This window comes from Salminus brasiliensis, chromosome 9 (genome assembly GCF_030463535.1).
Source record: "Salminus brasiliensis chromosome 9, fSalBra1.hap2, whole genome shotgun sequence".
Classification (NCBI taxonomy): Eukaryota; Metazoa; Chordata; class Actinopteri; order Characiformes; family Bryconidae; genus Salminus; species Salminus brasiliensis.
The window spans coordinates 19001754-19017826 of NC_132886.1; the positions used below are offsets into that span (position 1 = coordinate 19001754).

The following is a 16073-nucleotide window of genomic DNA, read 5'->3' on the forward strand; positions in this document are numbered from 1 at the left end:
AATGCTTAAAGGTTGCCCACTTATGTTGACCTATATTGACACTAACCTCTCTTGCTGTACTCTCTTCAGTATAGTGAAGGTCTAGTGTGGTCTCAACAGCCTAAAAAACAGCCTACATAACTTTTTTTAACTTTTTTTTTTTTTTTACATAAATTTGCAACCAAGGCCGCAACACGTCAGCACATTCAGTGTATTCCTGACAAGTGTTCCTGGACGATGGCCCGTGCAGATAAGCTAAATTCTACCAGACATAATACACCTCTGCCTTCTGTTCTCCTCAGTCCCTCTCCATGTTCACCTGGACAAGCACGCTTTCATCACCTTCTTAAGAGGCCCCATCATGACTCCCGTTGCCTCTCCACACTTCCCCTGCCCTGGCTGCTCTCATCGCAGCCGGCTCTGGCTCTCTCGCTCGAGTGTGTTTAGTCTGTCCCAGCCATCACCTTCCCAGAGACGTTAGCTCCCTGCTTATGTTTAGGTCCCTGTTTATAATCTTACCACTCCAGCTAGAAAGTTCAGCTGGGTGACACTGATTCGAGAAGAGGGAAAGCCATGGGTGAAGGCTGGGGGGAGTTTTGCTTATGAGTTTGAGTTAGTTCATCAAAAGGGCAACCTTCCGCTCACCCACTCTCACCGTACCCCTCTGTTGGGAAAAACACTGCCACCCCCTCACCGTAATAAACACACATGTGGACGCACACCCATGTGTTTCATGCCAGATCAGATATCAGAGATCTTTAGCCCAGGCCCCAATTCTCCTGGTTGTGTGGAAGTACGGATGTGTGACCCAGTCTCCATGCCGGAGCTTCCCCCCTGCAGGGTGTTCTGAGTCTGGGGCTGGGGCCTGGGCTGAATTAGCCCCATTGCGCCTTGCATGGCTGCTGACAGCCCTGGCCTGCCTGTGCACCCTGAACCCCTGGCCCACAGACTGACTGACTGAACCCAGAGCAGTTCTGCTTCTGTCCAGTCCTGTCTCCGTGCACATGGGTAGCGCTGTGGGAACCACTTTTACAGAGTAAACTTACAGAGTAGATAACTGCTTAAAATGCTCAGTTTACCTCCTAACCATTTGCTGTTGTGGAGACTCTTATTTTCTGTAGTAGGACAAATGCTGGGTGCTGATACCGATGTGCAGATGAACACACAGCTTGTTTAGTCTCTGTAGAGATGTCCTGCCAATGGAATGGGACTCTCTTAGAGCATATGAACATTGGTATGCCTAATGCTAGGCGTGGGTTAGAGGGGTATAAAGCCCTCTCTTTGAGTTTGGGAGCAGTGGAACTATGTTCTCTGGAGTGATGATGCTCAATCTAGTGCTTTTTTGAAGAGGTGGGTTGGTGCATCATCCAACATCCTGACCTCACTAATGCTCTGCTAACAGAATGTTGTCAAATCCTCACAGCAATGCTTCACAATCTAGTAGAAAGCCTTGCCTGGACAGTAGAGACAGTTATTCCAACAAAAGCAGGAAAGAATGGATGAGCAAGTGTCCCAATACTTTTGTAATTTATTGTATATCTTGATATTTGGTTTTAGTGGTATTTATGGATAACAAATACTATATCTATGATAACATCGTACTACATACTACTAAATAGTATATAGCTAGTATGTAATACATAGTAAGTTTGCTTTCTAAAAAGCGGTTTCTGTCCAGTGCTGAAATTGTGTGCTTGTTAATGGAATGATTTCAAATTCAGTAGATGCGTTTCATTAAATTGCATTGTTTTTGATTTACCTAGCTGGTTCAGATCATCATAAATACAACTCACCTGGAGATGTCATGTCACTACCTGGAAGAGTTCATTTCCAACATTACCAATGTGCCTCCAGATGCAGTCAATGCAACCAAGCTCTACGGCACCTCCACCTTTAAGGTAGGGTGAAAGCCTGCCTTCCAGACTTTCTAAGTTTAATTTTCCGCTACTTTTTCTTATCAGTGGATTACATTACTGGACTGGGGCAAGCATAGTGAGTGGTGTTGTTGGTTTTGTTATTTATTTATTTATTTATTTATTTTATTATTATTATTTTTGGGGTCTGTAGGATGCAAGGCATTCAGCAGAAGAAGAGATCTACACTAACCTGAATCTAAAGATCGATCAGTTCCTGCAGCTGGCTGATTACGACTGGATGGCGGCCCAAGGGGGAGGTCAGGCCAGTGACTACCTGAGTGACCTCATAGCTTTCCTCTGCAGCACCTTCGCAGTGTTCACACATCTTCCTGTAAGTGTGTTTGACTCAGATTTGCACGTTTCTCTTTTTAACCCACCTAACAGTCTTACCAGAATATTATGACCATCTACATAATAGTGGAAAGTTGGCTCGGGTGACAATAGCGAGGCGTTGTGGTGTGGACTGTATTATGTGACAGGTGGTGTTCATTATAGAGGTTAACTTGTTCACAGTGGCTCTTCAATTGCTCTGTACTACTTGCCGGAGTCATCTTTCCCCTCTGGCATCAATGACCTGTGGGGCACCACTGTTGGGAGGCCCTCAATGTGTGAGAAATTTATTCTCGGTACACCTTCAGAACATCCCATGAAGGTAGCGGTTTCTGAACCCTTTTATCATGCCTGTTTGGACAGATATGTGCAGCAAACCTGGTCACGTGGAATCCCCTGAGTTTCATTCAGAACCTGGGTGGTCATAATATTTTAACGTGACTGTGACGGTGGATAAAGAATGGTAGCATCTTGGAAAACTTTGTGGGATTTTCAAGAGTCACTATAAATGAAGATGTGCTGAGAATGGACTTCTCCCAATGACATAACAATGGTGTCCCATGGGCCATTGGGCCATGGAATGATGACTCCAGCAAGTGATACAGAGCAATCAACGCACCACAGTGGACCAGTTACCCTCTGTAATGAACACCTTCCTTCAACTAATACAATTCACACTGAGCCAAGGGTGCTTATACCCACTATTAGGTAGTTGGTCATAATATTCTAATATGACTATGTATATTTTGATCATTGTTTTATAAATATTGTATGCCCTCATTGCTGTGTGGAACAGAAAGGCGACTCTCTGCCTCTTTACCACACTTTTTTTTTTTACCACCACTTTGTCCACTCCTCTTTGTAGACTTCTTCTGTAGACCTCTTTTGTAGCCTTTCTTGCCTTTTTTAAAGGTATACTTACTCTCTCATACTTAAAATGGACAGTCTTCCTTTCCCTGACCTCACATTTCTTTCATATCCTTGTTGCCGTGCTCACATGTCTGACAAACACTGGAACGTAAAGCTGGTATTAGCTGGGTTAGCCGATCACTGTGGCGTTCCGAGGAGCCCTTGTGTATCGATCCCATTGCTTTAAAGGGGATTACACCCATAGCACACTTGAACACAGAGTCGAAGCTAAGTGGGATCAGTGTGGTAAGAGGATTGGGGGCCATAGTGCAGGTCCTTCTGGCTTGGCTGCTATGGAGCTAAAGAGAAGCTGAAGGCGTGACCCCGAGGTGCTGCTCAGGTTTGGGAAGTTCATGGCCTCCTCCCAGCCTGGCCTTGACCCATGACCTAAAGCGGATTTAAGCCAGACAAAAGCGTTCTACAATGTTTCCTTCTATGGGCCTCTGCTCAACATCCTCTTTTGCTGCATTACCAGGACTAAAAGAGTCCTAGTGCCAGAGCTGGGCCCCCTGGTGTTCTCAGCTTCACAGTGGCCCCTGTTCCCTCTCAGAAGTGCTGAAAGGCGCTTCCAGAACACCCCCCACCCTTTTTCCCTCTCCTGTAATCTCTTAAATCTCACAGTGCCCTCTGACCTAGCTTTGGCTGCAGGGGGACGTGTCCCTTTTCAACCCCGGGAAAGTAGCAGCCTGCACATTTTGGGCAGTTTTTGCCAAGAGAGGGCAACGTTTGCTAGTCGCTTCTCATTTCCACACACCATTCCCTTTGACTCATGCTTGCCCACATGCTTGTGATTTTTAGGTTTCGTGTTTTTGCACGTGAATGTTGTCCAATGCTTCGGTTCTTCTGAATCCTCTTCCAAGAAGGACCTCTTTATCCTGTCTCCATTTCACAACTCTGCCTCAGTCAATCCTTAGATCCTAGCCCATGAGCATGCAGGTGTGAAAGTGAGTACGCGAAGGCTCTTTGAGTTGACAATCCTGAAGTTCTGAGGTTGACTACGAAGCCACAGCCCCATCAGTTGAGCTGACACACTTGACCTTCTCCACCCTGACCGCTCAACCACAAACCCAGCAGCGAAACCCTGAGAGACCATCAGTGTAGACCACGAAAGCTTCAGCCAAGGCCACATAGATGAGTAAAGGGAACGGTGTGGTCAGCCAGCCTTACACAGCCTTGTGTATAAATCCCGTAAAAGCACAGTCATAAATGTAACCTTTGACCTAAAACCAGTCCCTGCCTCCTCCTCTCTCCTCTGTAGGGCAGTCCCATAGAGCACGCCAGACTGCCGGTAAGTATGGTTGCAGTGTGGGCCAAATTGCTGGCATAACCTTGACCGTGAGTCATGATTGCAGTGTAACACTATCGCATGTTACCTGGTGTTCATCTGCCAGCTCACATCCTAGGTTTGACTTACAGACTTACTGTATGTTTTGTGATGAGAGAGTGGTTGAATGTTCATTGATAATAGGTCTCCTAATATAGGGTGGACCTAAAATGCTTAGGTTGTCTTGTATCTCCAACCCACCCAAATCTGCACACATCTGTTGTATCTCTCCGCATCCCCAGTTGTTTACTCTACCTTTCATCTGAAGCCTCTGATACTATGTGTCTAGAGCAAAGCGTTTAAATGGACTTCATTGGAATAGCACAACTCCTCTTTTGCCTAATAACTGTGATTCCCAACCCTGGACCTGGTGTACCTGTTGCTGTCATGCAAAAACCTTTTATCTCCATTTTTGGCATTTAGCACTTTTTGACATGATTTAAATCTGGTAGTTGTTCTTCACATTGTGGCACAATTGCATGATGAATGGACCAATAGAAATGCTTCAAAATGACCGGGAAGAAAATATTTTACATTAACTTCCATGGAAAAACCCCTCACAACTTTCCTTCTGTGAAGTCGCCATTTTAGACATACAGTGTTTTCAAATGTGAAAACCATTCAAATGTGCAAGACAGAGGTTCCAAGGGACCATGGTTGGAAACCTGTGAATCACTTGTCTTAAAATTGTAATGTCCGCATAGAATAGACTGCAGCTCGTACCTCATTTTTTTGGCCTTAAAATACTACTCCATTGCCATTAAATAGGGCTCAGTCAATGACGTGTCACTTCCCCACCAAAGAGGTGAAAACTAGTACTAAGTGCCTCATCATAGAATAAGGACCATTTTTGGTCTCTCACCTTGCATCAGCATATCATGCTTTTTGCAGCTCAAAAAAAAGGCCCTAGTCCAAGGCAGCACGCATGGCTTTAGCACTGACCGCTTCCCAGAGCATGCTGCTCAACAGTCCAGGTTATAGTCAAAGCAACTCAACACTGTGGATTAAATCTCTAGGCCTTGGCAGGTGCTGGTGAAACGTGCCTCGTGTCTCTGCTGTAGCGGTCCACTGCCATGTCCCATGGTGCCCTGTTTACATGGTTTGGGGTTTTGTAGAACACTGTGGAAGCTCCTGTACTTGTTCTGATGCGTGAAACCACTGCAGCTTACCATTCAGGGCCAGACCATTGCATTTGCCAGGTTTTTCTTTCAGGACTAGACTTCCTCTGCTTGGAAAATTGTATTCTATGAGAAGTGGTGAATATGCTCTTGTTCGTTCTCTGCTCTCTGCTTGGACACTTGATTCTGGTCCACGTTTGAGACCTGGACAGGAAGCTAAATGGATATTCGGATATAGAAATGGATGTTTGATGAGTTATCATTGCAGAACACTTTAGAGGAGTGAACGCACATACCAGCTCTCCCAGTGGCATTACTACAACCATGTCCCAGGGCAGCCTTTACTGGAAGCAAGTATCTCAGTTTGTATATGTGTGAGACTGAGGGAGACCACCAGAGCTGTGTGGGTTTGTGTAGTGTAAACCGAATGCAGTCACCCACAGCTCACATATAAGCAATCTGATTGGACTGGAGAAGAACAGAGAAAGACCTCCAGGTGTGTATTTGTGATGGGTTGTGTGTTTGGGAATGTGAGAGTGAATGTGTACGTCTTTCTACTTGCTGTGAACCAAGGAATGTAGGAAATGTATACGTATTGACTTTGTGGGTATTGTCCGTAATCATTCACATGTAAACACATTACACGGACAGCATCTTCCCAGCACTGGTAGCATCATGTGATTGGGCGGAATATTGAAAATATTTGGAGACTGAGTCGGCCAACGTTGCTCAAGAGTGATGAGGGGAGAGAGCGCCATCTACCCACCAGGAGCGAGCACTGCCAATTGTGCTCTGTCTGACTCTGGCCACTGATGGCAAAGCGACATGGCCTGTGACCTCCCAACCGCCGTTTGACGTACAGAATGAGCTCCGACTTTACTAAATGTAGTTTAATTCAGTAAAACATGGGGTGCATGGGGCCACATGCAGTGTTTGTGTTGCACATACTCAGGGGCCTGGGGTTGTGGGTTCAATCGGTTCAGTCCTGTGGTCCCTCTGAGCAAAGTGCGGAGCCCTTAATTGCTCCCCAAGTGCTTCGGTGGCTGTCCACTACTCCGAGTATGTGTGCTCACGGCCATGAATGGGTTAAATGCAGAGGGATCTTTTCTATTTTGACCTAGGTGTAAGCGTGTAAATGTATGTGGGGTTGTGTGGGACCTTGTGATGGACTGGTCCCCCGTCCACGCACCCAATGATTCTGAGCAGGCTCCGGACCCACCGTGACCCTTAACAGGAAGAGTCGAATTAGAAGCATTAGATGGATGGGTGGATGTTCTAATATTCCAAAATGAATACAGCTGAATTGATGCATTTCCTCAAAAAACAACCAGCAAAAATAAGCCATAACAATAATATTACCTACCTGCCTAACATTGAGCCACCATAACAGATCTGACCCTACTAAACATGGACTCCACAAGACCTCTGAAGGTGTCCTGAGGCATCTATCACCAAGACAGTAGCAGCAGATCCTTAAAGTCCTGCAAGTTGTAAGATTAAGCCTCTGTGGATCCCATCAATGAGCCTTAGGTGCCCATGACCTTATCTCTCAGCCTCTCGTTAGGGTGTTGTGTGTCTTTGCAATCAGCGATTGGTAAGTGGTGCAAGTTGTTTTGTTGTGAACGTCTTCCACCAGTCCTTGGAATGAAATTTGTGTATTAAATTGACCCTTTAACTCTAACCGTATATCACATCAACCCCTCCTACCCTCACTGGTGTGGTACTCCAGAGCTCTGTGTTCTCTGTGGTCTGTTTATTTTCACAGCAGTGTGCAGCTGAGTGCTTTTTAATGAGTGCTTTGATGAGTCCTTCTTTAATTAAGCACACTGGCTACCTCTCACTCACTCACTCTTTCTCCTTCCCTCCTGCTCCCTCTCCCCATCAGTGCCTCAGGCTAATTGTTAACATGCGTCTGCCCTGAACTGTAAAACAAATGTGCTACTGTGAGAGGTGTGGGCTTCCCTAGCATTGGCGCTGTTTGAAACAGACTTCCAAAAAGCATGTACACACGCAAATACCCCTTTGAACTGGGGCTCTGTGGCTACCACAGGGACTAATTCATGATCCCAGGGGACATTCAGTGCCCCAATCCAAAACAGGCATGTCCATTTGTGTGTGTGTGTGTGTGTGTGTGTGTGGACATGTATACTGCTGTGTGTTTGTGTGTGTGTGGGTGGACATGTATACTGCTGTGTGTTTGTGTGTGTATGTGTGGACATGTATACTGCTGTGTGTGTATGTATTGTATATGTCTCCTGTATCATGTTTTTCCCCATATGTAATTCAAGAATGCGGAACCGTTCAAGCCAGAGATGAACTTTCGATGACATGATTTTCAACCATCAGGAGAAATGGAGAAGTGTGTGATTTTGGGACTAAAAGGGTGTGGGTTATTTAGGGGCTTGTGAGATTAGCAGGCATCCTCACGTCTTCTGGTAAGGCATGCCTGAAAAATGGAACTTTGTGTATAACTCTTCACTCTCCACTGGTGATCCACAAGGGTCTGTGCTTGGTCCTCTTCTGTACTCTACTCTCGCTCTGTAGATGCAGAAATAAATTCTTATTCTTAATGGGTTCTCAAACCATGACACACAACTCATCACTCATCTCTCACAGCAATCTCGCCAGCAAGCTGTTTGGCTGTTTTTTTTTTAAAAGGCGAAACGTTGTTAGATCACAAGAAGTATACAGTCCAACAAATCAGTTTTACTTATTTTTTGCAATTATCTACAGTGCCGCTTTGCAACTAAACATTGTGTTTTTGAACTAATCAGCATGCAAAGGTTACTGTATTTTCAGTTTTTTTTTTTTTTTGTAAAAAAATGTACTGCTTTGTAGGAGCCAGTTGCTTTAGGTTTTCAGAGGCAGCTGTTCAGAGGAGCCCATGACTGCTGATTGTTGGGACAAGATTTGAGGTGTCACAGTATTTTTAAAGCTTTAAAATTTGCAGCAGCTGGCCTTTCTTAACCATGATTGTGAACCAAACCATAGCCCAACAAGCTAATTAAGGTCTGTGACCTTGGTAACTGCTGTCCGAGAGCTGAAATCTCTTGGATGCCACTGAACCTGCAAAAAGCTGACGCAGTCTTTCTAAAATTGGATAAAATAAGCATCAAATTAAAATTATCTATATATCTAAAACAGTGAAAATCATGTGCAAATTTAAACTGCAAGCATCCTGCTAAGCTAAATATGATGTGCAAATGACAAGCCTGGCATTGGGTATTTAATTGTTACAGTATTTGCATGCTGACTTGTACACTCGCCTGATAGTAGAACAGAATGTTTCTAATTAGAAGCCAGGCTTTTACACCTCAGCACAGGTCTGGCTCTAGCAAAAAGCTCCTTAGATGCAAATTTCATTGCATGAAAACTAATTATGGTGTGAGCACTGAGCTGCCGAACTGCCGTTGGCTTTTTAGCCATAGTGGCTGGCACATGCTCAATATGCAGGTAAAAAAAAAGCTTCAAATCCCCAAGACAGACTCCGTTCCTCCTTACTCTTAAACTAACTTGTTCTGTGGTGTGTCGTTATTAGCCTGCTATACGCTCTAGTGCTGTTCAGCATTTAGCAGTTGTTAAAATCATGGTTAAACATGTACTGGCTGATGAACTGAGAGTCTTGGTAGTTTTTTTTTTTCTGGTAAATAATTTTTCAGAGCTTATTTTTGTCCAAAAGGTCAAAGCAGGTCAAGCTTGCTCCCACTAACTTTAAATTCAGTTTGGGTTAGATCTTATTGTACATCATGCTTAACCAACGAGCGTGTCCCCAACCCAAATGTTCTGCTATAATTAAACTAGTTCAGCCCAAAATAATGAGGATGCTATTTCCAGGTTCTGGTTATCACTCTCTCCCATGCGAAATCTACACACGAACTCTATGCCAAATCAATAAACCTCTTGCTTCAATCAGACCGAATGAACATGCTCGTGAGAGATTATAATGGCTGCAGCAGGAGACAGGTATTCGTGTGTGTTTTCATTTCACTATAGGAAAAGAAACAACAAACAGCCACCATTGCTTTGGCCCGCATGATTAATTATGGCTATTAAGCATGCAGAGACGATGGGCTGAAAAACAAGCGTGTTTATTTTTTAATCACTGCAGCGCCGTACAGGCACCCTAATTATCTGTAATCGCCTAGTTAGACCTGAAAGTGCTTCAACCTGATTAGAGGCCAACTGGGTTAGACCGCAGGGTGACTAAGAGGGTGTCTGTCTGTGTCGGAAAGAGAGATACATGACTGACAACCAAAAGAGTGTTTGATTACACTGGAGTGTTTGTATAGATCCGATTTGCCTGTAAACAAGCCATTCGTGCTGAATGGAGAAAACACGCTAGATGTAACAGATGTCACTAAGCGCTGCTAATCTGGACTGACTGGCATCCAGGTGCAAGAGCATCCACTCAGGCTCTTTACCCCTCACCTCCTTGCTCCTCTTCTCTTCTACAGGCTTTTAAAGCACTGGGTCTAAAGGTCTATGGCACATTTAAGATTAGATAAGACTGGTGCAGACTCCTCACAGGTGTTCCACGAGGGTCGGTGCTTGGTCCTCTTCTGTTCTCTTCTATACCCTGCTCTCTCTTGTAGATGCAGTAGTCTTCTTATGGCTTCTCCTACCACTGCTATACTGATCACACTCAACTCATCTTTGACATTCAGGCAGAGTGTAGTATTATATGTACACTACATATTATACATCGTTTCTAGGTATCCATACCTTATATTATAAGCTTGAGGGACACTATATAGACAAAGTATTGGGACACCAGCTCTTGCATTATTTTGTATGCAATCTGGGAATTAGAGTTCATCCTGCTTTTGTTGATGTAACTGTATCTACTGTCCAGGGAAGGCTTTCTACTAGATTTTGGAGCATTGCTGTATTTGATTTCATTCAGCGACTAAGGGCATTAGTGAGGTCTCCACCCCAGCTCATCCCCAATTTCTCAAAAGTATTGAACGGAAGATCATCATTCCAGAAAACACAGTTCCAGTGCTCCACAGTTTCAATGCTGGGGGGCTTTATACCCCTCTAGCCCACACATAGAATTAGTCATGGTGCCATTAGGTGTTAATCTACTTTAGGGAGTCCTATTCTATTGGCAGTGCTTCTTTATAGTTCATTGAAAGTAGCTGAATGCATTTATTAGAAGGGGTGTCCACAAATATTTGGACATCTAGTGTGGCCTCTGGCCTGTTTACTTTAGGTGGGGATATTTTCAGAGTGGACAGCAGATCACTTTTGCAAATTGATATGGATAAAAATGTCTGCCATAGAAGAGCCACTATTGGTTTGCTAAAGAACTGTGTGAGTATGAAGAACCTTTTAAAGGCTTAAAGAACCTTTACTTGATGTTAAGATCCTTTACCAATTCACAAACATGATTCTTTAGCAAACCAGTAGTTGCATCACTCAAGAACTGCTTGTAGACCCTTAAGTTTTAAGAAATATAAATGTTAGTAGCTTTGGATTGCTACTCCTGAATTTACACCAGGCCGGACAGATGAAGCACTGTAGTGTATTATGATAGCAAATATTGTTTACAAAGCTCTAGAAAGTGGGAGTGTGTGGTTTTCGTGCATGTACAAAGACCAATTTGACACAGAAAGTGCAGCAGATTGGAAAAGATCATGTTTGGAGGCGTGCATCTAGTTGAGCCAACATTGATTGAAGCATTGATTATGGAATTTTGGATAGGAGGACGGAAGACTGACAAATACTTGAGAAATACTTTTTGTCTGAGTTGATCTTCAGTCAGTCGTCGGGGCCAAACAACATGGAAAAGCCGGGGAGGTCATAAAATTAGCAGTTAATGCTCAGAAACATGCATACAGATGCCACGTGTTATGCAAAGGGGCCAATTACTGTTATACATGAAGTGCTGGAATTTTCTTGGCTCTATTAAACAAATAATAGGTATTTTGATATCTGGAAGCACATACTGGGCAGCCTCTGTGCACATGTGCATAACATCAGAGGAGGAAACACTTAGGAACGAATGTATAACATTCAAAATATAATGAGGCTTGTATTGTCATTGGCTATTGGGGCATATTTTACAAAGCTGGATTTTTGAATCCCCCTACAGTCAGAAAGTAGAAATCTAGCTTTGAACCAACAACAAAAAAAAACAAGCTCACATGCATTTCTGGATATGCTGAGAAATACAGAGGAGTGACTAAAAGTGTGGACTCTGGTTAGGTGGTAGATGAATATTACAGGGTCTTGCCCAAATATGACTCTGGTTACTCAATTCTCACTGCGAGTGTTGTCCCGCCCACCTCCCCAAAGCTACACAGTGCAGTTTGCAGCGAGCTAAGCCCAGAATAGCAGCAATAGCCAGTGGAGCATCAATGTTTTTTTGAAGCTGCCAATTTAAGGTTAAAAGGCTACATAATGCTGCTTTAACTAATTTTCCTCTTACTAATTTCATTGTGGTCACATGATGGCCTGCACCTTCCCAAACCAAGCTCTGCTCACCTCTCCCTCCTCATAGCAGCAGCTCGTGTTCATCAGTAGCGCTGCTCTGGGCCCGGCTCCAGCCCGGCCGCTCGGCTCCACTCACTCCCACTGTTAGATCAATGACTGCAATCAGTGTGCTGGCCCTCGCATTAATTGGTTAAAGTCAGCAGAGTGGGGAGAGCGCAGGATGAGGAGTTTTGGCATAGCAGTGTGCTGGGTGACTAAATCAGTCTTGTTGCTCTCTCTTTCTTCGTTGTCTTTATTTTCCTCCTCCATCTCTCCCTCCATGCTTTCTTTTTCGTTTGTTTGTTTGTTTTTGTTTGGTTGGTTGGTTGGTTTTATTGTCCTTTTACTAAAGTAAATAAGCAGTAGCGGAAGCTCCCAGTGGTCACCGCAGTTTTTAACTGATGACTCCAAATATGTAAAGATGTTAATAAAAATGTGGGGGAAATGCTAAAAACAACACGCACCTGTTCTCATTAGAGAAGGATATCAGACAGACTAGTAAAACTGCTTGCCCCACCTTTTCTTTATGAGCAGGTTTGCATTGGCAACTTCATGAAACTTGCGTTCCACCTTTTCTCTCTCTCTCTCTCTCTCTCTCTCTCTCTCTCTCACACTCACACACTCACACACTCACACACACACACACACATCACACCTACAGTGACTGGAGTCTGCAGCTGACATTCTCCATATTGCACAGATTGAAATATGAACATAAAAAACATTGGACAGTGTTACTCATTTTTTTCATCATAAAGTTTCACTTCTCTCACTTCACGTCTCCGTCTCTCTCCCTCTCTCATTTCTCTGTCTGTCTGTCTGTCTCTGTCTGTCTGTCTCTCTCTGTCTATCTCTGTCTATCTCTCTCTGGTTTCACACTTCCTTATTCTCTGTCCCTCTATGTCTCTTGGTCTCTCTTTCTCTCTGTCTTTTAGTGTTTCTCCCTCCTTTTTTGTCTCTCTTTTTGTCTCTGTCTCTCTGCCTTTTTCTTTCACTGTCTGCCTCTCGCTTTTTGTCTGTCTCTCTGTATTTTTGTCTGTCTCTTTTGATCTCTTTCCTTTTTGTTTGTTTCTCTTTGTCTCTCTTCCTTGTTGTCTTTCTGTCAATCTCTCTCTCTCTCTCTCTCTCTCTCTCTCTCTCTCTGTCTCTCTCTCTGTCTCTGTCTCTGTCTCTCTCTCTCTCTCTCTCTGTCTCAGTCTCTGTCTCTAACTGTCTCTGTCTCATTGTCTGTGTCTCACTGTCTGTTTCTCTCTCACTGTCTGTGTCTGTCCCAGTCTGTCTGTGGAATTTGAAATGCTTTTTTGGCATGAATTCTACACAACTTGCCAAATCAGATAGTAGAATAATTCATATTAAAATAAATACAACTATATATATATATATATATATATATATATATATATATATATATATATATATATATATATATATATATATGAATATATATATATATATATATATATATGAATATATATGAATATATATATATATATATATATGAATATATATGAATATATATATATATATATATATGAATATTGCATACAGTAAAATCTATTAACATTGATTAACATTGTTTAAATGTAGTGTGGTCTTTCTGCCTCTCTCTCTCTCTGTAGATTTACTGAAGAGCTCTTACTGAGCTGCGTAGATTTACTGCCCTGCCCTTTGCCAATGTGTAGAAAGTAGAAAGTGCCGTTGTATAATAGAGGTTTCTTTTTTATTTTTTTATTCTTGACCCCATTAGACAGAAATCCCACAGACCTCAGGCCCTCCACTCTAGTGTTTTCTTTTAGGTCTAGTATCATATTAAAAGCTTTGGATCTCTCCCGAAAATATTACTCTGGTTGTCAGGAAAGAGCTGGACAGCAGTCAACGACATATTTTAGTTTTTTTTTCCCTGTCTGTGTGTGTGTGTGTGTGTGTGTGTGCGCAACCAAGTTTGAAAACTGGGGAAAAGACAAATGTATTACTGTGTTTTAAGTGTATTTTAGTAGTCAGCATTGCTGCTGGGTCTGCACATAAGTAGTTTTGCATGTGTCAGTGTGTTGTAGTGTGGTGTGTTGTAGTACAAGGAGTATGTATTTTGTATATATGGTGTGTGTGCATGTATGTGTACATGGAGCATGCATCAGACCAATGGTTTCGAACCCAGGTCCTGGAGTACCCCTGACCTGTATCTTTTGGCGCATTTCCTGCTCTGACACGCCAGAGGAAAAGCAGGGAAAGCACAGTGAACAGGTGTACTCCAGGGCCAGCAACCACTTGGGACTCGCTGTTGGACCTTGAATATAGCGGGGACTGAGAATCGGAGAAGTGATGCACCATTGGATGGGATTAGAGGAGAAATTGCTGATGATAAATAATCAGCTGTAGAAGAGAACGAGGAGTAGTCATTGAGGTCTCCATATCTCAGATTGTCCTCAATTATCTTTGTCTCTGTTTCTCAGATCCAAATGACTTTGTTGGCATGAGTTGTATTCAGCGACTGTTGTCAAAGCAGTAAAAGGAATGCTAAGTTTTCAGTTTCGTGTGACGCCGTTGAAGAAAGACAAGCCATTTAATATATGTTCATACTGAAGACTTGGACTCATATCTGCATATCTGTATTTCTCTCTCTCTCTCTTTCTGCAGGGAAAGGTAGCTCAGACAGCTTGTATGTCTGCATGTAAACACCTCTCCACCTCATTGCTGCAGCTGCTGCTGGAGGCTGATGTCAGACAGGTATCCATGGGAGCGCTGCAGCAGTTCAACGTGGATGTCAAAGAGTGCGAGAGTGAGTACGGCCCTGTTCAGACTTACTGTAAACCCTTTCAGTCTTGTGCACTCGTTTCTTACGACTTTTATTTAAGTGTGTCAGGGGGATGCCATTAAATGCTAAGAGATGAAGTAGCTCATGCCCGGCTTTTCTTTACTTGGAAATGATTTTGGAGGTAAAACCACAACTCCTATCCCTGGAAATAATGCCACGAATATTGTCAACAGATGTCATTTTCCACGCACGTCTTTACGTATCACAGGCATTCGATTCTAGTGGAGACAGATCCCACAACTCCCCAAAGACAGATCAGAGTAAATGAGAGAAAGAAAAGAGAATGTGTTTTTGGCTGGTGATGGAGCTGTGTTGCAGCTTTCCCTGCGACCACAGCTCACAACGCTTTCGAGAATTTAACCCAAGCTGCGTTAATGGATTTCCCATGATCCTCATCTCGTGCACGCCGTCGCCCACAGGTCACAGGCAGAGAGACAAAATGACCTGCCAGCTCCAGATCAACTGCGGTGGTTCCTCCATCTGTTGCCTTTTTAGTTTTTTGTTGTGTTTTTCTTCACTTTTCCAGGCTGGAAGAACGGGCTGATCTGTATTTACTCGAGTATCGGTCACTTTTCAAAGTCCCGTTGATTCGGAATGCCACAGAATCGTGCTGAAAATGACACTTGGATGGAAAGTGCCTTAAACTCTTTCCTCCACTTACTGCCTAAATGGGTTTAATAAAATAGAGAAGCCAATGAGTGGGTTAAGGGTCCTTCATACTTTAGGTACTTTACGTACTTCTGTTTCAAATGTTGTAACTGTCACTGCCCACACACTTCAATGCGACCTTTACATTGGCATTGGTGTAATGATAATACTTACTAGCAAAGCGACGAAAGTGGCAGCGGCGTAAACCGTGTAAAAAAAAAAAAAAAAAAAAAGTTTCACCATAATTATTTGGGTTGTTTTTGGCCAGAGTGTTGTCTTCCGCATGTCCATTTGGCATGGGTCTCACTCAAACTATTGACTATACTGCCCCCACGCTTTCCAGTGGTACTGCTTCGCTCAGTTTGTATGCGTTGTATTCGTTTTACACAACTTGCACAAATACAGACAAAATTAACTTTAAAGTACGGACAGGATTCTGTCTATATTCATATTTAACTTTGAGAAAATAAAATTGAGCAAAAGAAACTTGCGCATGATGTGGCCCCTAAAGTTAAGTGAATTTCTATAGCAAGCCTAAGGGTAAGGAGTTAAATGTGGAGTTA

At 43.3% G+C, this 16073-nt stretch overlaps 1 protein-coding gene across 1 annotated transcript in view; it reads left to right on the plus strand.

Annotated features, from left to right (window-relative positions):
* The window catches only part of exoc6b (exocyst complex component 6B), a 100991-nt gene that overhangs the window by 57371 nt on the left and 27547 nt on the right, over window positions 1–16073 (plus strand). The window contains exons 17-19 of the mRNA XM_072687693.1: window positions 1743–1877; window positions 2047–2226; window positions 14685–14826. Coding sequence (XP_072543794.1) covers window positions 1743–1877; window positions 2047–2226; window positions 14685–14826 — 457 coding nt within the window. The remainder of the gene's footprint in view (window positions 1–1742; window positions 1878–2046; window positions 2227–14684; window positions 14827–16073) is intronic.